This window comes from Hyperolius riggenbachi, chromosome 1, assembly GCF_040937935.1.
Source record: "Hyperolius riggenbachi isolate aHypRig1 chromosome 1, aHypRig1.pri, whole genome shotgun sequence".
NCBI lineage: Eukaryota > Metazoa > Chordata > Amphibia > Anura > Hyperoliidae > Hyperolius > Hyperolius riggenbachi.
Genome location: NC_090646.1, coordinates 130,979,687 through 131,005,698, shown reverse-complemented (window position 1 = coordinate 131,005,698; position 26,012 = coordinate 130,979,687). Strand labels below are relative to the sequence as shown.

The 26,012-nt window shown below is 45.6% G+C and overlaps 1 protein-coding gene across 1 annotated transcript in view; it reads right to left on the bottom strand.

The window, feature by feature from the left end:
* DCUN1D4 (defective in cullin neddylation 1 domain containing 4) overlaps positions 1–25,674 on the bottom strand; it is an 85,729-nt gene extending 60,055 nt beyond the window's left edge. The window contains exon 1 of the mRNA XM_068278553.1: positions 25,335–25,674. Within this exon, the coding sequence (XP_068134654.1) occupies positions 25,335–25,353 (19 nt within the window). The 5' untranslated portion in view covers positions 25,354–25,674. The remainder of the gene's footprint in view (positions 1–25,334) is intronic.
* Positions 25,675–26,012: the final 338 nt, after the last annotated feature.

Below are 26,012 nucleotides of genomic sequence, written 5' to 3'. Positions count from 1 at the left end.
ACTAGCAGGACAGGACTTTCCCTGCACTGTACATTCTGTATGTTGCTGTTTCTTCCAGACAGACATCCACTGTGAACCAAATCTTTCATTGTGATGATCCGTTCATGATCCGGACAACACTACAGTCCCACAACGAGTCTCCACAGTGCAGTGAATATTAATTAGCCATGTGGCTGGCAAGGAGGAGGAGGGGAGACCTCCTCCTTAAGCATTACTGAGCATGTGCAAACAGTCTAACGTGGCTTAGCCCAGAATAGCGTACAGCATGCAGCACTTTGTTTAAACGTGCTGCGTTACATCAACCACATCCTAGCGGAGTTCCCTGACTAACATCAATGGGGACAAGAGACTCACTACTGCATAGAAATCAGAAGTAGAAGGGAGGGACAGCAGTACTTATCAGGTTATTACAGGTATTATGGCAAGCAGGATACAAATAAGATCGGAATTAGAGGCTATGAACTATTACGATACACTAAATGGCATTAAAAACAAAATAAAGATTGTTTAATGAAAATTTGCTTTAATTCACTTTTGGATGTCATTTGTCATAAATGATGTCATTACATTTTGAAAATATAACTTTGGAATGAATATAATTACAGCATTGTTACCTCAACCACCCCCCCCCCCCCCGCCCCCCCATTAACATTAGTAATATACACATGGTACTTCCAAGACCTGGTAAACATAAGCACTGCGCTTGTGATTTCATTTACTCATGTCTGCTAATTGGGAGGATTCATCTTTTCTTCAGAGTTCATGTTTTTTTTCTTTCTTTCTTTGGACCTCTCTTCCATCCTCACCTAAGCCCAGAAACCCACTAGGCGCGATTTTGAGCGTTTTGCGATTTGAAAAAACTCTTGCTAATGTAATGCTATTGGTGTGATCCCAGTGTTCTCCCCAGGGCTCTTTAAGTGGCCGGGCCGCCCGGCTGCTTTGAGGTCCCGCCCGCCTACCTTGCTAAGGCTGATTATGTCACGCAGGCAGAGCGTTCTATTGCCTGCTATAAATAAGTGCTCAGCTCTCGCTATACACTGCAGGAGCGTGCCTGTGTGACCTGCTTGAGCAGTGATTGGCTGGGTGGATTGTAAGGGGCTGGGCTGGTTAACTGTCTGTCACCGCTATACGGAAAGCCTCTTCTATGCCTCGCTTTGCTGGCTGCTTGTGTCTGTTAGCTTGCAAGCAGCTCAGCTAGCAGAGGCAGCCGCCAGTTAAATACAAACAGCGCAGGGAAACTAGTCCTGTCACTTGAGGCTGGGAGAGCATGAAGCTGCAGACACTCTTTCCCCCCTCCCCCCAGCGATCGTATCCACACAGCATCTCTCTCTCCTGTGTGCCCTGGCTGCATGAATCTTCAGCTCCAGATCCAGTGCACGGCAATGAGTTCTGACGCCCCGTCCCCTCTGTTTCCCCGGCTGCTTCTCTATCTCTACAATACGAGCTCTGAAGCATGCAGTGCTGGTGAAGTTCAGAACTCTGCACTATATCAGATAAGAAGTGCATTAGCAGAGGTCTGCTCACACCAGAGGAAGGGTGATTATCAATCAGTTCATGTGCAGAGTCTGCGGAGAGTACATGGAGCTTTCAAGGGTCTGGTAAACAAATAAACAATAAGCAATGTAGATTAGCTGACTTGCTGGGGATGGAGGCTGCTGCTGAATGCTGTCTCTCATCTGCCTGCGTGCTTGGTTGCCCATAAGATGTAAGTGCCCATACATTACTTGATTGAAGCAACTGGCAGATTTAATATAAGTGATTTTATCTGCCAGAGGTCAGTTGTGAAAAGTTTGCCTAGGGCAGTAAAAATTACAAATCCAGCTCTGGCTGTACTAGTTGGGCAAAGTCTGTGAAAAGTTGCTGCTGCAAAAATAGAAAAAATGGAACATAGATCCAGTGTTGAGGGTATGTGCAGTGCAGGTGGCTTGAAAGGACAGTGTGTGGGGGTGATTCTTGCAGAGTTCACATGTATGTAATTTCATATGGATGTTATTTGCTGTTGGGGTCCAGCAGTATTGCAGATAATTTACTATACTGACCCCTGTTTACTATCTGCAATACCGCTGGACCCCAGCAGCAAATAACCATATGAAAAACAAAAATCACCCCCTTTATGAAATGCAGCAAACACCCCTGTATGAAACGTGAAATTACTCCCCCTTCCCCCCCCCCCCATATATTAAATGCAATAATCACCCCGTACGAAATGCAACTATTAACACCCATGTTCAGTGTTCTCTCCAGGCTCTTTTAGACAGGTGCATCACCTAACTAAGTTTGGTGAGCAACCGGCTGTCATCAGCTCGCCTCCTCATCCTCTTCTTATGCTGTAGGTAGAGTTGCACCTGCCCCGCATTCCCCCTCGCACCCCACCCGGCTATTTTTTCATGCCACCCGGCTGGAAAAAATCCTGGGGAGAACACTGGATCCCACTGGAACGATGTGATTTTATAAAAATCCCCCATAGCATTGCATTAGCAAGAGCTTTTTTCAAATCACTCGCGCTTAGAAATCGCTCCTTGTGGGTTTCTGGCCTAACGCAATGAAAGGTCCCCACTCACCCTAAACATTCCCCAAGTCAACCTGAACCTACAGCTAACAGGTCATACCAGGGCTTATACTGATAGCATATAACTTTCTTACTAAGCAGCCTACTGGGAAGAGGGGAACGTTTTCATTGACAGAAACCATGCCAACAATGTGGTAATGTGTGGGTTGTGCCTGGCCTTCTACTCAACATTCCATTTGGTAGCATTTGTGACATTCAGAAAGAGGCCAACTTCACTTACTTGCTGCTGGGGGTGGGAATGGGTGTAAACAGAAGGTGAATGTCAGCTGAAGTGTAAGGCTAGTAACACACCAGGACGTTGCGTTTAGGGGACGTTATAGGGCACATAACGTGCCCCTAACGCAACGCCTGGTGCTCTCTGGTGTGGACGTCGTAGTGAGCCGTGTTGTGCAGCTCACTCTGGCGTCCGTGATGCGTACACTTAGACGCATGCGGCATCACGTAGTCCCGCCCGGCCAATCGCCACACAGAGCGGCCGCTCCAGGAAGTAAACACTGCACGTCACTGAGTGCAGTGAATATTAATTAGCCATGTGCCCGGCCGCTCTCCCCTCCTCCCCAACATGACTGCGCATGTGCAAACAGTCTAACGCGGCTTAGCCGCGGAGAACGCACAGCATGCAGCACTTCGCTGCGTTACAATGTAACGCAACGTGGGCAGTGTGAACAGCCCACTTGTGCTACATTGCTGTGCGTTGGAGGAGCGTTACAGGCTGCACTAACGTGCGCCTGTAACGTCCCTGTGTGCAAGAAGCCTAAGGGTAGGAACACACTAAGCAGAATTGCACATGCGTTTTCCACTATGTGCTATGGAAAGCGCCATTCTGCCTAGTGTGTTCCCACCCTGAAGGCCCCTGTAGGGGGGAGTATGTAGAGGGCATTAGGGGTGGGTGTAATTGAAGAAAATTACTAGGTCAATACCAGTGCTACATGCAATTTGAGGTTACTAAAAAAAAAAACAAAAAAACTTCAGTTTCTACTATAAAATGTGTAAACGTGCCAAAGCTTAAGTAGCAAATTATAGCAATTATGAAATGATTAGGTCTTAAAAATTATGCACTGCGCAGTAGGAAACATAACAGTCCTCTTTCTGCATAGGTAAACAGTTGCATAACTCCTCCTAGACTTATCAGCAAACTGACACACCCTTGTAGCGCTGTCAAAAACACTGTAGAATGGATCCATTTGCCTCTCCACATAACAACCAGGTTGACAAGAGGAGGACACAGGAGGAGAACACAAGAGGGGACAGGAGGTGGACAGCATCTACAAGACCCCCCTGGAACATAGACTCACCCGATTTAGTATTTTTTTTCTCCCCCTGGTTTTTTCCCTGACAACCTAGGTGCGTCATATAGTCCGGAATATACAGACAGGATTGTTTTTGCATTCCTCCCCTCAACATAAACTGCTTACATTTATGTCTGCCCCCGAAGTGAGTGCTGCTTCCCCCTTTGCACATCCCACATTTGTCTGTTGCACTGCGATGCAATGGACATAGGGGTTGGTGCACGAAGCTGCGGTAATATTGGTGTGCAGACAGCGCACATAATTATTATCAGCAACAGCCTACTGTGAATTACAACATTTGTGCAACCCATAATATGCTATTAAAGCGATAATTGCTATGGTAACAAAGACACATGCTGCAGACTTACACAGAACGCATTTGAACTCCTATAGCTGTGCATGGTACAGCTATAGCAATCCAGACGCAAACTGACATCCGCACAGGTGCTGCATCTGTTTTGGTAACTGACTCACCACCCTTATGCTTCTTCTGTATCAGGCAGGCAAGCTAGCAACAACCTGTTTTTTTTACGCTCTCTGGTGTGGTCTCAGTCTACATAAGGATTCTGAACCCCCCCCCCCCCAAATTTGTTTGCATGTGGTTTTTTATGCGAATTCGCATGCGTAAGCTTTCTTTTTCTTTCAATTCTCCTGTCGCAATTCTTTACTATTGACTTCCACACGAGAACGTATGCATTAACACAAACCCACAAAGAAAATTGTTACAGAGGCAGCCTTTTTCCCAACTGCGGATGATCACAGTGCAGATTTGGGCGTACACTGAGCAACTTCGGCGCTGTCAGAAGACGGAGCAGAAGTTACATTTTAAAACCGTATAATTGCCTTCAGCAATAGCTGGAAGCCAAAATTATATCATTCCCCACTATCCACGTGTACCTAGAGGGGGAATAGTAATTAACGTCTCTGGGAAGTTGTGCAGTAGCAGGATAAGCCATATACTGGCTGCATCCTGCGCCCAAGGGGGGGGGGGGGGGAATATAGTGAATTTCACATTGAAATACATTGCGGATAGTGCATGCAAATTCACTATAGTGGAAACAGGCCCTTACAGAGGCCAAGACGAGTCACTGCCCTTGACAGTTACATGCAACAGTTTACTGCATTCTGCAGTGGATCAACCTACTGATCTGTATGATGTCAGTTACAACTGCCTGTCAGCAGGTGCCAGATCAATGAAAGTACTGCTAAGCAACTCAAGGTCTGTTTGACTGAGCCCAAACCTTACGAAAACTGAGCATTAAAAAGATCAATAATATCAAAGTGACCATAAAATAAAATGCACATACATATATACATAAAAAAACAAAAAAATACATAAAAAAAAACAAAAAAAAAAAACACCTTTCTTTCTATAAAAATAAGAAGTTTTGAATCAGGATGATACCATTTATTGGCTAACTTAGAGATGGATAAACAGTGAGCTTTCGACTTATAAAAAGCCTTCGTCGGACTGGTTCCTGACCAGAACTGAAAAACACAGCTTATATACACTGACATACAGAGGAGAAACATTCTTTAGCAAACATAAATGTAATTAGATGCCTTGACTGTTACTGAGGAGACTTTCCCAGGCATCCTATCTAAATTGATAAGATCAATAGAATCCTCAACATGACATAAAGCAGACTCTGGTGATGAAGAGACATCCTAAATTCCGAATTCAAATGGTAACTGGCCTGGTTACATGCACCATTAATTCTAAGCTTAAGAGAATTGTGGCATTTAAAGCCAGCACCTGAAAGCAAATAAAATGAATAGTGACAGTGAATTCCATCTTACACAGCATATGGCACAAAAATGAATGAAAAGATAGAAAAATTAAAATTAAAAGAACTGTGGCATTTAAAACCCATCGTACCAGCACAAGAAGTTGGAGTCCTTGTTTAAACCATCTTGTACAGTTTTGAACCAATGTATAAACTTAGTTTCTTGTGTAAAGGTGCGTACACACATGCGACTATAGTCGTTTGTAACGATCGTTCCCCGATCTTTACCAACGACGATCGTTACAAAAAACGAACCACCGACTATTAAGTCTAACGACGAACGAGCCAAATCGCTACAAAAGAAAGTTCTGTCTCGGCGGATTTTAACCAACGACGATCGTTTGCAAAAGTAGTACATCGTTGGAAACGATCGTTTGTACCAGGCTGGACATGCGCATTTCACTTTTTCTCCAGGGAACTTTACAATTTTATGCGCAGGCGCATTGAGTGCTTTTACGTGGTGTAACGTTCGTTCTAACGATATGATCGTTACACACTTTTTAGAACTAACTTTACTCCGGTCGTTCTTTCGTCAATTAAAAGATCGTTCGTCGTTAACAACGAACGATCGTAGTCGCATGTGTGTACGTAGCATTAGTCTCATGTTTCCCGATTTGAAGCCACCCATTAATACAGTGACGCGAAAATCGCTTAAACTGTGTCCAGGTAAACAAAAGTGTGTTGGTATTGGGAGATCAGTATAATTTGTAATATCCTTTTTCCTGCTGTTAATAGTGGATCTGTGGTGTGTCATGCGATCCCGCAGTGGTTGACTTGTTTCTCCCACATACATTCCTTTGGGGCATTTTGCACACATGATCAGGTATACCACATTAGATGAGTCGCAGGAAAAGGTGCCTTGTACTTTGTATTCCTGTTGTGTACCCGGTATTAGTATCCTGTCAGTGGAATGGATGTATTCACAGGTCCCACATGTTTTCCCTCGGCAGGGGAATGTTCCATTCTGTTCTTGCCTATTTAAGGCACTCCTCACTATCATCTGCTTAAGATTGGGTGGCTGTCGGAACGCACTCACTGTTTATCCATCTCTAAGTTAGCCAATAAATGGTATCATCCTGATTCAAAACTTCTTGCTTTTACTCATGGCTAACACGGTACAACACTTTACTGCTTTTTCTATAAAAATGACTTTGGAAAACTGATTGGAACAAAATGGAAAATTAAGACTCCTAATATAATAGAATGACCTTTAACTTCTGGTCACGTTCTCAAAAATGAAGGTGCCCACTAATGATACAATCTTTTTTTGTCTGATCTTACCACTTCTATGTAATATGAGGGACCACTGAAAGTATCCAAACAAGCAGTAGAGATAGTCTATAATTCTGAGTTGCACACAAACCATATGTAAAAATATCCAATCCAATTACCTTCCATGGCACATGTGAACATCCTGCACAGATTGTTCGTCTGCATGTATCTTGATACAGCAAAATGTATATATTTGTCATGCTGTGTAAAATGTAGGTAATTGGCCGCAATTCACTAAGGACAGTTTAGTAAAATTTAGGTCTGTAAAATACTGCATTTTCTATTTTACACTTTTCCAAATTCACTAAAATGACTGCCATGTGGTGAAAGTTCAGTAACATACTGAAAAAGCTTCAATCAACTAAGCCCTGTTCGGTAATGGCTCAGACACTATAGGCGTTTGAGCACTTGCGATTGATTAGCGCTTTTTGATCGCTCATTAAAAAAAAAATCACTCCCATTCACTTTCATTAAAATTTTGGTCAAAATCGCAATCGCGCATGCGTAAAAGCATATGCAATTGCTGCAATTTTTATGAAAGTGAATGGGAACGATTTTTAAAAAGCGCTAATCAATTGCAAGCGCTCAGAAAAGCCCTGAGGGCTCGTTCACACTACAAGACCTTTTCTGAGCACTTTGTGATGTGATAAGCTTCTCAACTTTATCCTATGTGTGTTCACACTGGAGCGATGCGATTTCGTAAGAATTCCCCATAGCATTGCATTAGCAAGAGCTTTTCAAAATCTCTAGCGCTTAAAAAGCTCTTGTAGGCCCGGTGCACACCAAAACCCGCTAGCAGATTTTTAAACGCTTTTTTTTTATTTTTACGAGGAGTTTTGCGGATTGCTGCTGCGGATTTCAGTATAGCACATTTCATATATTGTTACAGTAAAGCTGTTATTGAACAGCTTCTGTAACAAAACCGCCTGGCAAACCGCTCTGATCTGCCGTTTTTCAGAGCGGTTTGCGCTTTTCCTATACTTAACATGGAGGCAGAAACGCCTCCGCAATCCAAAAAATGCCTCACCCCGGGAGGATTAGTTTCTGCAAAATGCCTCCCGCTGTGGTGTGCACACCCCCATTGAAATACATTACCCTAGCGTATCCGCAGCCGCAAGCGGCTGCAAAAATGCTCAAAAAGCTGTTCGTTGTGCCCCAGCCCGTAATGTGAATCAGCCCTGAGTCTCACCACTTGTGGAGCAGGTCAGGCAGGAAGCTGCGAGTCTTCCCACAAAAGGTGTGCAGGGATCTGTTTTTTTTCTGTCCAGTACATCCTTGATATCCTTTAGATATGCTGCAGCCACTAGAGGGAGCTCTTTTGTATACCAGTATATAGATATGCACATCTAAATGGATACAGAAAGCCTTTTTAAATGTCTCCTTCTTCACCATTCTGAAGTCCCACCCTCTAGAGTATCAGATTAAATGGGGTGAAAAGCAGGGCTGTGTGGCTTTCCCTATTGGTTGTCTGGCTCTCCTTATTGGCTGTCTGCAACACCTGTCAATGTTACCACAAGGAGATTGTGAGTTATCAGCTGGTCAGAGTTGGAGGTAAATACCAACCACTTTTACTCGATTTACCAAATGCTTTAATCTTTGCGAATTAAATTTTGACATTTCAGCCTGGAACCCACTACAAAACGCTATTGCAATCGCTAGCATTTTGTGTGAGCGTTTTGTAAGATTTCACGAGCGTTTTTGGCAGCAATTTTAAAAAGTGCAAGGTTTTTGCCAGTGATTGTGTAGCGATTAGTGTTTTTAATTCTGATTGGTCCTTTCAATTAAATTTTACAGTGTGCAGTAACTTCAAAACGCTAGCAAAATCGATCTGTGTAGGTTTTGATGAGCGATTATGCCAGCGTTTATATACTTTACATTGCAGAAACACTAAAAGCTAAAAATGCTGCATGTCCTGCGTTTTGGTAATCGCAATCACTCCAGTGGAATTTGGCCCATCCATTAACCTTAGCTGAGCGTTAAGGGAAATCACTAGCGGTTAGAATCGCTCACTAAACGCTCACAAAATCGCTCTAGTGGGTTCCAGGCCTTCTTGAGGTATTACCACACAAGTCTTTAAAGGGACACTGTAGGGGGTCGGGGGAAAAATGAGTTGAAGTTATCCAGGGCTTCTAATGGTCTCCCGCAGGCATCCTGTGCCCGTGCAGCCACTCCCCAAAGCTCCGGCCCCACCTCCGGTTCACTTCTGGAATTTCAGACTTTAAAGTCTGAAAACCACTGAACCTGCGTTGCCGTGTCCTCACTCCCGCTGATGGCACCAGGAGCATACTGTGCAGGCCCAGTATGGTCTGTGCCTGCGCCGTACACTCCTGGTGACAACAGGGGAAGTGAGGACACACCAACACAGGTTCAGTGGTTTTCAGACTTTAAAGTCACAAATTCCGGAAGTGAACCGGAGGCGGGGCATCGGTGAGTGGTTGCACGGGCACAGGATTCTTGCGGGGGACCATTAGAAGCCTCAGGTAACTTCAACTCATTTTCCCCCGACCCCCCTACAGTATCCCTTTAATTTACCTCACTAGTCAGTAATTTTACTTTTCGGTGCGGTAATAGGTTTAGGGAATGGGCATTTGGCAAGGTGATCAGTAAAATCAGCTGTTTTCTGCATGGTAATGCTTAGTGAATTGAGGCCATTATGCAAAGATTTGCTCATTACTTAACTCATGCATTTAAAATAAAAACAGTACAAAGCAAATTATTTTCATTTATTTTTTTTCCATATTTAAAGAGTCTGAAGCAAGAATAAATCTCGCTTCAGACCTCATAGATAGCAGGAGCATGTGTGCCCCTGCTAAAACGCCGCTATCCCGCGGCTTAACGGGGGTCCCTTCACCTCCAAATCCCCTCCGTACATCGCGGAATCTCTTCCGCATTGGGGCAGGGCTAACCGCCACAGCCCTGCCTCCCGCGCGTCTATCAGACGCGTACCTCCGCCTCTCCCCCGCCCCTCTCAGTCTTCCATCACTGAGAGGGGCGGGGGAGAGGCGGCGATGCGCGTCTGGCAGGGCTGCAGCCGTTAGCCCTCCCTCCAGGAAGGGCAAAATTTACGACCAATTGGTCGTTGATTTTGCAGGGGGGGGGGGGTTTGGGGGTGAAGGGACCCCCGTTTAGCCGCGGGATAGCGGCGTTTTAGCGCTAACTATGAGCTCTGAAGCGAGAATTTTTCTCGCTTCAGACTCTTTAAATATGGAGGCGGGGAGAGGCGGAGATACGCGCTGACAGACGCGAGTGGGGCAGGGCTGTGGCGGTTAGCCCTGCCTCCATCCGGAAGAGATCCTCGGCTGCTCGGAGGGGATTTGTGAGGTAAGGGACCCCCGTTTAGCCGTGGGATAGCGGCGTTTTAGTAGGGGCACACGTGCCCCTGCTAACTATGAGCTCTGAAGCGAGAATTATTCTCATTTCAGTGTCTCTTTAAGTACCATATATACTTGCATATAAGCTGAGGTACCCACTTTTCCCTCAGAAGCCAGGAAAAAGGTGATTGACTCATGTACAAGCCCCCTTCACAGTAGCCAGATGTGCCCCAAGGATGATACAGCGGTGTCTCAAGATGCCACTAGATGGCGTCAGATATGAGACAGTGATTGACACACAGGAAGAATCACCGATCACTGCACCACTGACAAGTTGCTTGCACAGTGCTCCACAAGCCAGGGGGCACAGGTAGTCTTGAGCAGTGCACTTTGCACACCATATTGCAGGGGATAGGGGGACACTGACACAGCAGGGTGCCATCTGGCAAGAGCAGGATCACTAGTGCACAATCCCTTCGCCAGTAACAAAACCTGCTACACCATCCATTCTGCTCCACTCACTCGCATATAAGCCAAGGGGGTAAATTTTCAACACTTTTGGAGGGGGGGGGGGCTGAAAAATTAGGCTTATAAGCGAGTATTTAAGATATTTTCTTCAAAAACAACAACAACAAAAAAACACTCCTTTTGAGGCCAGCAACATATTTCAGAATCAATTTATTCAAAACACTAAGGACAGTTTATTTATTCAAAAAGTACAGAGGCATAGTTACAAATATGTTTATGTTCGGGAACTGAGGAGATCTTGGCTTATGGGAAGATTGCTGTGCACAGGTAGTGCACAGGAATTTTACAGTTACTACCGATGACTGCACAGCACTAGCGCTGCTAGGGTAATGTACTTTGCGTTACTTGTCGCACTGATTAGGAAACAAAAGCTACACTGTCATCAGTAATAATGATAAAATTGCCATGTGCTACATGCGCATAGCAAGCTTACCATACGTTCGTGAATCAGCCCTAATTTCTGCAGCACTGAACAGGGCTGTGGAGTCAAGGAGCAATTTTGGGTACCTGGCGTCGGTGGTCTCATGAAATGAGTCGACGGGTGATTCTTGCACCAACTCCACAGCCCTGGTTCTGAAAGTGAAAGGTTTTCCCAGTCTTCCCTGAAATAGGATTTCAGGTGTTTAGTTTGGGGCTTACCATATTTTTCTTAATTGCACCTAATATTTTCAATGAGTGACAGCTCTGGAGTGCAAGCAGGCCAGTTCAGCATCCAGACTTACTATGGAGCCAGTGATGCAGAACGTAGTTTGGCATCATCTTGAGGAAATAAGCTAGGTGTTCCCAGCAAAAAGACATCTTGATGGCAACATATGTTGCTCCAAAATGTATCTACTACTTAGCATTAGTAGCGATTTCCCAGGTGTACAAGCTACCCGTTATTGAGTCCTCTCATATCTTGCTGGCTTATATACTTTGCGCTGATATCCATTTTATTATAAAGAGGACACAACATCCATAACTTTCATGGGATCATGGTTTTTATATGGTTTCCTCCTCCCTTAGGGCCCGTTCAGATCATAAATGCGGATGGCCCAGCGTGCGGACCGCAACGCGTACGAATGCATGGCCATCCGCATTTGTGTGCGTTGCGTGGCTGATCCCATCACTGAAAAGTGAATGGGACAGCCACGCGTTTTAGCAAAATCTGCGTGCAGCATGCGTTCCCAGACCGCACAGGTCTGGAACGCATGCAGTGTGAACATCAGATATTGCACTCTATGCAATGTCTGATGTCGTGCGTATCGGCCACCTGCACGCGTTTCCAAAACGCGGCTGGAAACGCGTGCAGTGTGAACGGGCCCTTAGAATATATATATATATATATATATATATATATATATATATATATATATATATATATATATATATATATATATATATATATATATATATATATATATATATATATATATATATATATATATATATATATATATATATATATATATATATATATATATATTTTCAGGAATTAAAAAAACCAAACAGATTTAATTACCTGGGGCTTCCACCAGCCCCTGGAAGACTATGAATCCCTTGCCACAGCTTGGCTCCAAGTCAGTCTCCCGGGGTCACCTCCTTAGCAGCCACTAACCCAGCCAGGTAGGCAGCCTCTGTGCATATGCGAGCATGCAGCCGCGCTCCTGTAGATGGGAGTGTTCTGCACAGGTGCAAAAGTACTGCGACTGTGCAGAAAGCTCCTGGCCACAGGAGAACGATTGTGCAGGGCCCACCAAACTAGCCTTAGGGCCTGTTCAGACTGTCAGCGTTTGTAGAACGCATATAAATTCAAAGAAACGCAAGTTGAAAACGCATGCGTTTTTCTTGCGTTCGAATGAGTTTTCTATTGCGTTTTGCACACACACACACGTGACCCAGGAAAAAAAAAATTATGGGAACCGCAGAGGGAAATTTACGCTAAAAACGCAATAGTACACGTTTTTGATACGCGTCCATAGAGTTTCATTGCGTCCGTTTCTATGCGTGACGCACAGAACTGCGTGCAGCAATGCGGATGAGAAACGAATGCGTCTCATACGCATACATGTGAACGAGGCAATTAGAAAACATTAGTAGCCGTTTCTATGCGGAAAGTCTGCCTGTACGCGTTCTGGAAAAACAGCTAGGAACGCACATAGTCTGAACAGGCCCTTAAAGTGAACCTTAAGTGGAAAAAAAAAAAAATATGAGTTCTACTCACCTGGGGCTTTCCTCAGCCCCCTGCAGCTGATCGGTGCCCTCGACATGTCCCTCCGATCCCCCTGGACCCACCAGCGACCACTTCCGGTTTCGCCATCAGGACCCGACAGGCTGGGAACGCCTATAGCAACATAGAGGGAACTATTGTGGCTGGGAACACGAAGAATCACTCGCGTTCCCAGCCTGTCGGGTCCTGACGGCGAAACCAGAAGTGGCCGCCGGCGGGAACAGGAAGATCGGAGCGAGGCTGCGAGGGCACCGGACAGCTGCAGGGGGCTGAGGAAAGCCCTAGATGAGTAAAAAATTCTCACTTAAGTGTCACTTTAAGCTTTACTTACCTGGGGCTTCTCCCAGCCCCTAGAAGTCTATCTGGTGTAGCACTGAAATTCCACTGTGCCCTTCGTGTGATCTATACCCCCCGGCTGGGTCACGGGCTTCTGTTGACAAAGACATGAACTGTATAAGCGCAGAACGTGATCACAAGAGACGTGCGGCACGCCTGGCATGTGCAGAAGCCCGCAACACAGCCAGGGGTAGGTAATCATATGGAGGTGTCAGCAGCCATCTGTCATTGCATAGTGCGCATGCGCGGTGTGCTCCCGTCGCCAGAAAGGTTCTGCACCTGCGCATCAAGCTCTCAGTGCCAGGAGCGTGCAAGTGACCAGGCTTTGCATGCGCAGTATACAGCGACTGACAGATATACCTAGACAGCCAGAGAAAGATAAAGGCAGCCCGGGATAATGGCAAGGAAGCTAACTGTCTGAAGGGGGTTGGAAGAAGCCCCAGGTATGTATGGATATTTTTTTCTCTTTAATTGTTCACTATTTGCCCAAGCAGCATTCCACAGAGTGGTGAGCTCTGCCATCAGCTTCCCTGGCATAATCTTTATATATCCAATCAAGTCACATTTCTGAGATTTAGAATTCCTCCATGTGTTTTTAGCATTACACTACTTTTCCAAAGTTTTACATTTCAACCTTCTTCAAATGTGTTGCTGGCATCAAATTCAAAATAACTATGCATGTAGGGCTGGTGCACACCAAGAGCGGTTCTGAGCGTTTTTAAAAATGCTTGCGCTTTGAAAAGCGTTTGGCTAATGTATTTCAATGGGATGGTGCACACCAGAGGAATTTGTTTTTCACCCAAACGCAAACTCAGGTCCTGTAGCATTTTTGCTGATTCCTGAGGCAATTCAGCCTCATTGTTAAGTATAGGAAAGTGGAAAAAAAACAAAACAAAAAAAAACCATCGCTAGATCAGAGCGATTTTTCCAAGCATTTTTGTTACAGAAGCTGTTCAGTTACAGCTCTACTGTAATAAAAAAGCTACACCTGGCTGGATGGTGTAATGGTTAAGGGCTCTGCCTCTGACACAGGAGACCAGGGTTCGAATCTCGGCTCTGCTTGTTCAGTAATCCAGCACCTATTCAGCAGGAGACCTTGGGCCAGTCTCCCTAACACTGCTACAGCCTATAGAGCGCGTCCTAGCGCCTGCAGCTCTGGCACTTTGAGTCCGCCTGAAGAAAAGCTCGATATAAAATAGTTAGGCATGCTTAGAAAATCGCTAGGCACATGCCTAGAGAAATCAATTCAAAAAGCGCTGAGTGTTTGCAATTACCCTAGCGCTTTTTGGTGTGCACTGGCCCTTTTTTTTATAAAATATCATTTTAGTTTCAACGTTTGAAGTTTTGTCTTTGTACAATTTTAATTTACAGTGTTTTAAATACTTTTCCAGACCTTCAAATTTTGCTCACATTTTACACAACATTTTTTTTCACCCTTAAAGGACCTAAACTAAGGACTTCCCATCTGCTCTAAAAGATATGCACCTGCATAATAACCTTGAAAGAAAAACATTACCTTGTTACAGCTGATACAAATCCTAAAATAAATCTATAGCGTTTCTACTTCCTGCTTTTATTGAAGCAGACATTAACAGCCTGTGCTTTCAAATTGGCTTATCTGCCATGGCAGTCCGGTGACAAAAGGGGAGAGATCAAATTACAACTTGTAATTAGACACAAATGAGAGGGAATTAAAGGGCATCTGAAGTGAGAAGAATATGGAGGCTGCCATATTTATTTCCTTTTAAACAATACCAGTTGCCTGGCAGTCCTGCTGATTTATTTGGCTGTAGTAGTGTCTGAATCACACCACAAACAAGCATGCAGCTAATCTTCTCAGATCTGACAATGTCAAAAACACCTGATCTGCTGCATGCTTGTTCAGGATTTATGGCTGGAAGTATTAGAGGCATAGGATGCCAGGAAACTGGTATTGCTTAAAAGGAAATAAAGATGGCAGCTTCCACATCCCTCTCGCTTCAGTTCCCCTTTAAACAGACTAACCTCTCTAAATACATACAGGGTGCATTTCTCTAGGTTTTCCTCCTGTCCTGTTCAAGAGCTAAAGTCCACTTTAAAGGGGTTGTATGTGGAAAGTATACTCAATGCAGGACAACCCTTTCTATGGTTATAGATGGTCAGTTAAATGCTAATAATGCAGAATTCATGCAAATTTTACCCCTATATATGCATCTTGAAAATGGACCAAATGATATGCAGCAGGGTCTTTATTTTATGTGCATTTCCAAGCTACTTACATTTGATAAATATAAAAATCAATTTAGAATATGGATTGTATAATCTTACCACTTCTGTGTAAAATGAGGTGCTACCTAAATTATCCATTTAAACTATTCACTCAGTTTACCCTTCTGCAACATAAGCCTCATCTACACGAGGCAATGTGACTTATCAATCGAGCTGCTCGTTCCCCATGAGGGGACAATGGCAAGGAATAGAGCGGAAGATAAGCGGCGCCGGCGGGGACAAGCGGGGGATCGAATCGGGCGAGCAGGTACGCGCGGGGATGCGGAAAAGGCGATAGACTAGGCTTTACATTTGGGAACCCTGTACAATCAAGATTGAATCAGTGATTGGTACCTTTTATCTGACAATCATTGAACAACCCTCACATATTCAAGAAAGGTTAAAATTAAAAAAAAGGGGGGGGGGGGGGGGGGGAGAATCCCTTTAGGCTGGTTTCAGTGTGGGATGTTAAAGTCCCATGTTACAGCAGCTAGTAACGCAGCCCAACTCACAGCACTGTAAAATCAATTGTGCTGTTCACAGTGCCCACGTTGCGTTATAGTAACGCAGCACATTTAAACAAAGTTAATGCATGCTGTACGTTATACTGGTCTAAGCAGCGTTAGACCGCTTGCACATGCTCAGTAATGTTGGAGGAGGTCTCCCCTCCTCCTCTGCGGCCAGCCACATGGCTAATATTCTCTGCACTGCAGAGACTCGTGGTAGGACTGTAGTGTTGTCCGGATCATGAACGAAACGTTCATTTGATCCGGATCTTTTTTGTGAGTCGAATCATTCGGATGACCACAATGAAAGATTCGGTTCACAGTGGATGTTTGTCTGGAAGAAACAGGAACATACAGAATGTACAGTGCAGGGAAAGTCCTATCCTGCTAGTCATTTCATCCAGTCTGCTTCCCTAGTAAAATGATTCAAATGATTTGGTTCAAAGATCCGGATCTTTTCAATGATCAGATTCAACGGACTTCCTGTCACTAACCTAGAGCGGCTGCTTTGAGAGCTGCATAATGCAGCTCAATCTGACGTCCAACTTCAACAACACCATACGTTGCGTTAGGGGCACGTTAGGAGACCATAACGTCCCCTAAAACGCAACGTCTTGGTGTGTAAGTAGCCTTAATGAAGAGAACAAATGAATAAAATTACTACTACAGGGAGTGCAGAATTATTAGGCAAATGAGTATTTTGACCACATCATCCTTTTTATGCATGTGGTCTTACTCTAAGGCCACATACAGACATCAGACCATAGTCTTTGGAAAATGAAAGATCACAGACCAATCTTACCACCCTTCCTGTAGTATAAGAGCCATACTCTACACAGTCTTTTCTATGGAGCTGAACTCCACATCTCCACTGACATTCATCTGCAGATCAGATCCACCAGGATGGATTTTCAGATCTGCGGATGATTGCTTGATCTGCAGATTAAATCATGTGTGTATGATGATCTGCAGATCTCATAGACCAGGGGTCTGCAACCTTTAAGACATAAAGAGCCACTTGGACCCGTTTTCGAAAAGAGAAAAAAAACTGGGAGCCGCAAAACCGCAAAACCATTATAAAACAAATCTAACACTGCATATATCAGCAGATATGACCCCCATATGCACAATCCTTCAGCAGATATGACCCCCATATGCACAGATAGTTAGCAGATATGACCCCCATATGCACTGATCGTTAGCAGATATGACCCCCATATGCACTGATCGTTAGCAGATATGACCCCCATATGCACAGATCGTTAGCAGATATGACCCCCATATGCACAGATAGTTAGCAGATATGACCCCCATATGCACAGATAGTTAGCAGATATGACCCCCATATGCACAGATAGTTAGCAGATATGACCCCCATATGCACAGATAGTTAGCAGATATGACCCCCATATGCACAGATAGTTAGCAGATATGACCCCCATATGCACAGATAGTTAGCAGATATGACCCCCATATGCACAGATAGTTAGCAGATATGACCCCCATATGCACAGATAGTTAGCAGATATGACCCCCATATGCACAGATAGTTAGCAGATATGACCCCCATATGCACAGATAGTTAGCAGATATGACCCCCATATGCACAGATAGTTAGCAGATATGACCCCCATATGCACAGATAGTTAGCAGATATGACCCCCATATGCACAGATAGTTAGCAGATATGACCCCCATATGCACAGATAGTTAGCAGATATGACCCCCATATGCACAGATAGTTAGCAGATATGACCCCCATATGCACTGATCGTTAGCAGATATGACCCCCATATGCACAGTCCTTCAGCAGATATGACCCCCATATGCACAATCCTTCAGCAGATATGACCCCCATATGCACTGATCGTTAGCAGATATGACCCCCATATGCACAGTCCTTCAGCAGATATGACCCCCATATGCACAATCCTTCAGCAGATATGACCCCCATATGCACAGATAGTTAGCAGATATGACCCCCATATGCACTGATCGTTAGCAGATATGACCCCCATATGCACAGTCCTTCAGCAGATATGACCCCCATATGCACTGATCGTTAGCAGATATGACCCCCATATGCACAGATAGTTCGCAGATATGACCCCCATATGCACAGATAGTTCGCAGATATGACCCCCATATGCACAGATAGTTCGCAGATATGACCCCCACAGTGTTCTCCCCAGAAATTTTTTCCAGCCGGGTGGCATGAATTAGTAGCCGGGTGGCATGAAAAAGTAGCCGGGTGGGCGACATGAGAGAATGCAGGGCCAGTGCTTCTGTGTGCAACTCTGCTTACAGCATAGAAGGAGATGAGCCGATGACAGCCGGGTGGTCACCAAAACTAGCCGGGTGGAGCACCCAGCTAAAAGAGCCTGGGGATAACACTGCCCCATATGCACAGATAGTTAGCAGATATGACCCCCATATGCACAGATAGTTAGCAGATATGACCCCCATATGCACAGATAGTTAGCAGATATGACCCCCATATGCACAGATAGTTCGCAGATATGACCCCCATATGCACAGATAGTTCGCAGATATGACCCCCATATGCACAATCCGAGCAGATCTGAAAAAAAAAACCCATTTACTCACCTCGTCAGAAGACCGCCTGTCACGATGTCCTCCTGTCCCGACCTCCGGTCCCGACCTAGTGGCGCGCAACTCCCACGATGCTCTACCTACGTCACGTCCTGCCTGCAGGGCTACGGGAAAATGGCCGCCCGAAGCCCTGCATGGCACTGGTCCGGCGGCCCCTCTGATAGGCTGCCGGCCAGCAACAACGTCACACGCGTCACACGCGCCCCGCAGCCTGTCAGCCACTGACACCGGAGCCGCCTGGGAGCCGCGGCGAAGGAGAAAAAGAGCCGCATGCGGCTCCGGAGCCGCGGGTTGCCGACCCCTGCCATAGACTATCATTGCAATTTGCAGGAATGGATTTTTGGCAGGAACAGATCTTTTGCAGCTACAGATCTTTTGTGTCTGTACAGCATCTGTGTGTGCAGCATCTTGCAAAGATTTTTTTTCTGATGTGGAGTTCAGCTCCATAGAAAAGACTGTGTAGAGTATGGCTCTCATACTACATGAAGGGTGGTGTGATCTTTCATTTTCCAAAGACTATAGTCTGATGTGTGTATGTGGCCTAAGCTGTATAGGCTCGAAAGCCTACTACCAATTAAGCATATTAGGTGATGTGCATCTCTGTAATGAGAAGGGGGTGTGGTCTAATGACATCAACACCCTATATCAGGTGTACATAATTATTAGGCAACTTCCTTTGGCAAAAATGGGTCAAAAGAAGGTCTTGACAGGCTCAGAAACTTGTGCAGTGCGAATCGCCCCAGTAAAAATTTGCATGCGGGTCCATGCGAATTTTCATGATGACGATGTATGCGAATTTAACCATGGCAGTGCTGGTGTGCTTTTCCATTGTTTCTTTGCGAATTCGCATACCCAAACCTCATGCGAATTTCCTATCAAATACATTGTATGCGATTCGCATAGCGGTATGCGAATTCTGGTGGCTCTGCCATGCGAATTTTTTCTGCACAGAAAAACGCAAAGGAATCCTGACAAGTGGAAACAGCCCCATTCACTTGTATTGCTATGCGAATTTGCATGCGAAAAACGCATGCAAATTCGCGATAGTGGAAATGAGCCCTTAAAATTGCAAAGCTTCTGAAGCGTGATCATCGAACAATCAAGCGTTTCATTCAAAATAGTCAACAGGGTCACAAGAAGCGTATGGAAAAACCAAGGCGCAAAATAACTGCCCATGAACTGAGAAAAGTCAAGCGTGCAGCTGCCAAGATGCCACCAGTTTGGCCATATTTCAGAGCTGCAACATCAATGGAGTGCCCAAAAGCACAAGGTGTGCAATACTCAGAGACATGGCTAAGGTAAGAAAGGCTGAAAGACGACCACCACTGAACAAGACACACAAGGTGAAACGTCAGGACTGGGCCAAGAAATATCTCATACTGATTTTTCTAAGGTTTTATGAACTGATGAAATGAGAGTGAGTCTTGATGGGCCAGATGGATGGGCCCGTGGATGGATTGGTAAAGGGCAGAGAGCTCCAGTCCGACTTAGATGCCAGCAAGGTGGAGGTGGAGTACTGGTTTGGGCTGGTACCATCAAAGATGAGCTTGTGGGGCATTTTTGGGTTGAGGATGGAGTCAAGCTCAACTCCCAGTCCTACTGCCAGTTTCTGAAAGACACCTTCTTCAAGCAGTGGTACAGGAAGAAGTCTGCATCCTTCAAGAAAAACATGATTTTCATGCAGGACAATGCTCAATCACACGCGTCCAAGTACTCCACAGCGTGGCTGGCAAGAAAGGGTATAAAAGAAGAAAAACTAATGACATGGCCTCCATGTTCACCAGATCTGAACCCAATTGAGAACATGTGGTCCATCATAAAATGTGAGATTTACAAGGAGGGAAAACAGTACACCTCTCTGAACAGTGTCTGGGAGGCTGTGGTTGCTGCTGCACACAATGTTGATGGTGAACAGATCAAAACACTGACAGAATCCATGGATGGCAGGCTTTTGAGTGTCCTTGCAAAGAAAGGTGGCTATATTGGTCACTGATTTTGTTTTGTTTTTGAATGTCAGAAATGTTTATTTGTGAATGTTGAGATGTTATATTGGTTTCACTGGTAAAAATAAATAATTGAAATGGGTACCGTACATTTGTTTTTTGTTAAGTTGCCTAATAATTATGCACAGTAATAGTCACCTGCACACACCGTTATCCCCCTAAAATATCTAAAACTAAAAACTACTTTCAAAAATATTCAGCTTTGATATTAATGAGTTTTTTGGGTTCATTGAGAACATGGTTGTTCAATAGTAAAATTATTCCTCAAATACAACTTGCCTAATAATTCTGTACTTCCTGTAGTGTTGTGCACTATGAGTACATTGCTACTCAATCAAAATTTAAACTAGACACCTCTGCCCAGACTGCCCACGACTGGGGAGGGGGGTGAAGGGCGGTATCTGGTGGTGGGGGGGTATTTGAGTTGCCTTACCCATGCTGCCGCCTTAGCTGAAGCTCTCCATGTCAGTCCAAGGCTTCCCCCTTTAATCCAGAACAAGGAAACATGGGAGTGACGTGGTATGCGAGTGGAGCGCATCGGCTAAGGTGGCAGCATGGGTAAATTAATCTCCCTCTGTATTGTCTACTTTAGGGCCCTTTAACACTAGCAATCGCTAGCATTTGCACTAAAAGCTAGTGATTCAGCAAAGTGATCACATTTTCCCAGCGTTTGCAATCGCAATTTTGCAATGCATAGCAAAATCGCGGGACCCAAAAAAAAAAAAAAAAAAATTGCTCCGCAGCGTGACTGCGTTTGAGTAAAAAACGAATCATGTAGTGGAAATTACCTACAGCGATTCCTATGTTAAAAAAGCAAACCGTAGCGATTTAAGAATCACTAGCGGTTATCGATTTACCATCGCAATCGCTGCTAGTGGAAAAGGGCCCTAAAGATAATGTGAACCTGCAGAAAAAAAAAAAAGTTACCTGAGGAGAGGGAAGTCTCAGGATCCTATAGAGCTTTCTCACTCCTCTCACGGTCCATTCGTTCCAGCGCTGACTCCCCATTTGAATCTTCCGCCACGTGAGGCTTTGGAAGCCCGAGTGCTCCCGAAGACAGGCGGCTCTGTACTGCGCATGCATGCATGCAGGCGCAGTACGAAGCCGCCCATCTTCGAAAGCACTCGGGCTCCCAAAGACTTCTGAAGCCTCCTTTGGCAGCAGAGAACAGTATTTGACCAATTGGTCAAAATACTGCTACCGGGGGAGCCAGTGCTGGAAACGTGAGAAGAGCAGGAAGGCTTTATCGGACCCAGAGCCTTCACGCTCCTTAAAGAAAACCATGTAACGAAGAAAACCTCCCCTAGGGGGGGGGGGGGGGGGGGGAACTCACCTCGGGTGGGGGAAGCCTCCGGATCCAATTGAAGCTTCCCCCGTCCTCTTCGGTCCCTCGGCGGCGGAGAAAAAGCTCCCCAAACAGCGGGGATGTAAATATTTACCTTCCCGACACCAGTGCAAGCGCAGTATCGGCTCTCCGCCTTGGAGATGGGCGGAAATAGCTGATTGCTGTCAGGCCGCCCTACTGCGCAGGCGCAAGTCTCCTGCACAGTAGAGCGGACCCGACGGAGATCGGCTACTTTTGCCCATCTCCGTGCACAGAGCCGCAACAGCGCCCCTGCTGGAGCCAGGAAAGGTATATAAATCAGCGCTTATCAGGCTTGTCGAGGGAGGATTCCAGGACACTTTGGGGGAGCCAGCGCTGGACTGCCTGCAGCTACAGGGGTGAGGGGAAGCCTCATTGGGACCCCCCAGGAGAACCTTTTTTTTTTGTTACAGGTTCTCTAAGTTTCTCGTTGATTTTTATTTCCCACCTGTAGATTCACATTAGCTTTAAATTTAGTTTACGAGTTGCTATGTACTTGTAAATACTCGTAGTGCACAACAATAATCACAACTTGTAGAGATGGTCAATAAGATGCACATAATTTTGAGTTTATGTAAGTTTTGTATGCAACTGTATGCAGCTTAAAACTAGACCAAACAAATTCCACCCTAGAAGGATTTGACTGGTCCATTTTTCAAGTTATATAAATTTGCATAATTCTGCATCTACTCAAAATTGTTTGCAATTTATTTACCATCTCTAGCTATAATGTTTGAAACTAGGCATAGTCAATGAGATGGAATTAATTCCAAATTGACTGATCGAATTACACCTTGGTGTGATCTGACTGATCCATTTTAAGCTGCATACATTACTTCAGCGCTAGTCTACTTTAGGGGACCCAGTAGGAAAACAAAGAAAATCAGCTAACGTGATTGGGTGGACAGCACACTCTCAAACTAATAGGTTTCCAATAGGTTGTAGTAAAAACTACACCCACACTATTTGGCCTTGTGCTGTAGTGGGTGCTGAGATTAGAGAACTGAGGTTTACTGCTAGGTCGCCAAAAGTAGACTAGTACCTATAATTCTATACAGAATTAGGATAATTCTGCATCAACTCAGAATTATTTCCATTCTCCATCCTTATTGGAAACCTTTCCCTAAGAAATACAAGCCACACCGCCAAAGGCTCCACCTCTTTCTTTCTATGTTCTTTGTGTAGACAAAAGACGACATCTTGTCTACACTAGGGATGATCAAAGATTTGCAAATTCTTCCAAGTTAATGCAAATGCAGGTTTGTGGAGTCGGAGTTGGAGCAATTCTGGGTACCTGGAGTCGGAGGATTCATAAATTGAGGAGTCGGATGAGTTTTGTTTCAAAGCCACAGCCCTGGTAAGTATTAGACTTAAGCTGGCCACTAACGGTCCAATTTCTTGCGAAAAATCGTTCGAGCGATCAGAAATTCTGAACGGATTGGTTGTAAATAATCTCAGTTGATGGCCACAGTCGATTACAAATGATTATAAAAATAGTCGTCCGATTGTTTTTTTGTCAAAACAAAATTTGGATTTTCTTGTTGGTTGTGATAGATAGGAAGCAAAGATTGGTTCATTGATGGTGTAGTGAACAATTTTTCGTCAGATCAGAATTTCTGATCGCTCGAACGATTTTTCCCTAGAAATTGGGCCGTTAGTGGCCACCTTAAGGAGTCAAAGTCAAGGAGTCTGAGCCATTTTGGGTACCTGGAATCTGGTTTCGCAAAATGAGGAGTCAGAGTTGGATGATTTTTGTACCGACTCTACAGCCCTGTGCAAATGTATGCAGTTTGAAAATGGACCAATCAATTTAAACCCAGGTTTAAATTGATGGTGCTTTTTCAAGCTGCATATATTTGTATAATTTCAGAAGTATTTGCATCTCATTGATCACCCCTAGTCTACACCTGCCAGTATGGGTCACAGGGGCACTAAGCTTAGTTGGGCAAATGCCTCTAGCTCAGGCATGGGCAAACTTGGCCCTCCAGCTGTTAAGGAACTATAAATCCCACAATGCATTTGCCTTTATGAGTTATGACTGTGGCTGTCAGACTCCTGCAATGCATTGTGGGACTTGTAGTTCCTCAACAGCTGGAGGGTCAAGTTTGCCCATGCCTGCTCTAGCTGAACATCCTAGGTAAGAGGTGCAATATTGTATTTTGACGCACTTCAGGGGGTAAATTGGATAACTGTACTTTTGTGCCTAGGCATTAAAGAGACTCTGTAACTTTAAAAAGATCCCCTGGGGGGTACTCACCTCGGGTGGGGGAAGCCTCCGGATCCTAATGAGGCTTCCCACGCCGTCCTGCGTCCCACGGGGGTCTCGCTGCAGCCCTCTGAACAGCCGGCGACAGGCCCGACTGTAATTTCAATATTTACCTTTGCTGGCTCCAGCGGGGGCGCTGTGGCTGCTTTCGGCTCCGAAGTAGACGGAAATACCCGATCTCAGTCGGGTCCGCTCTACTGCACAGGCGCCGGAGACTTGCGCCTGCGCAGTAGAGCGGACCCGACGGCGATCGGGTATTTCCACCTACTTCGGAGCCGACAGCCGTCAGAGCGCCTGCGCAGGAGCCGGGAAGGTAAATATTACGTCACCGCTGTACGGAGGGCTGCAGCGAGACCCCCGTGGGACAGAGGACGGCGTGGGAAGCCTCATTAGGATCCTGAGGCTTCTCCCGCCCGAGGGGAGTACCCCCCAGGGGACGGTTTGCCGTTACAGTTCCTCTTTAAGTCAGTAATTGGCAAAATTATTTATACTAAATTGATAAGTTTCTAAAATTTATCACAGATTTACTGAATGAGAACCTTCTCTCTTCTTAGTAAAATCATCCCAATGTTTCTGAGCTGCACTGAGGCAGACGTACCTCCATCACTCCCAAGCACAAGAATATCACCAGTTGCCTTTGCAGTAGAGGTTCCCAGCACCATGCCTATTCAGCCCACCCTAACACATAAACACCTCAAACAAAAGCAATGCAAAGCTAAGAGCACTAGCAATCATCGGCTGCTTCCCCCTGCCCTGCCAGCAGAGGGCGCCCTAGCGCCTGCCACTCTCCTGCTGCAGAAGCCGCTATGGAGCTATGCCAGGGCCCAGAGGTTGGCAGGCTGGCTGTCAGGAGCCAGGCAGGGGGGAGGTCTGTCTGGGAGAGGAGGAGGGAGCGGTGATGGCGGCCGCTATTATTACGCAGCAGCTGTAGCCGCCGCATTTGCACTGAGGGGCCCCTGCATGAGCCGAGCCCTGCTGCACACACACATGCTGCGTGATACCCCGGCATGGCGGACATAGGCGGCCTCTACTTACTGACAGCATCCGAGTGCATTTTCGTGTGACGCAGCCAGACACGCAGCAGGCACTAAGCAGCCCGGTCCCCCCACTTCAGCTCCTCGACCCGCACTCACTTCGCAGGACACACGCACACCGCTCAGCCCTGCCCTCCGCCTCACACATTGGCTACGCGTTCACCAGCGACCTCCCCCGGTTTCCTGCGATTGGCTGCTTTTATTCGGGGCCGGACTTGGGAGGTTGCGGGGAACCAGGGCGGATCTTATTGTTTCTGAAGGGGTAGCTGGTGTGCAGATGACGTCATGTACGAGGGTAGTATTGCCCAGCCCGCGAACATAGTCTTCAGCCGCTCGCTGGTTGGTTGGTGGGTTCGTGAGGCGCTCTGGTGTCATCAAAGTCTCTGCACTAACTTGTGGTGACGTCATGAGCAGCTGTTGTGGGAGCGATTTGAGTGGTCGGTGGAAGGGCACGTGGGTCCCGCCCGCTTGTTTTTGTCAGGGATGGGGCGAGTCTGAATGAGAGTAGCAGTAGCTGTGAAGTGGCAGGTTGCTCACTCAAGTGCTTCTAGTCAAATGTTGCAGAGAGCCAAAATTGTTAACTTTTTTTTTTATATAATGTACTGTATTGATAGTAACTCTTTGGATTTCACAGAGGCAGCCATGAAAATAGAGTTTTTGGAATTAGTTCTCCTTCACA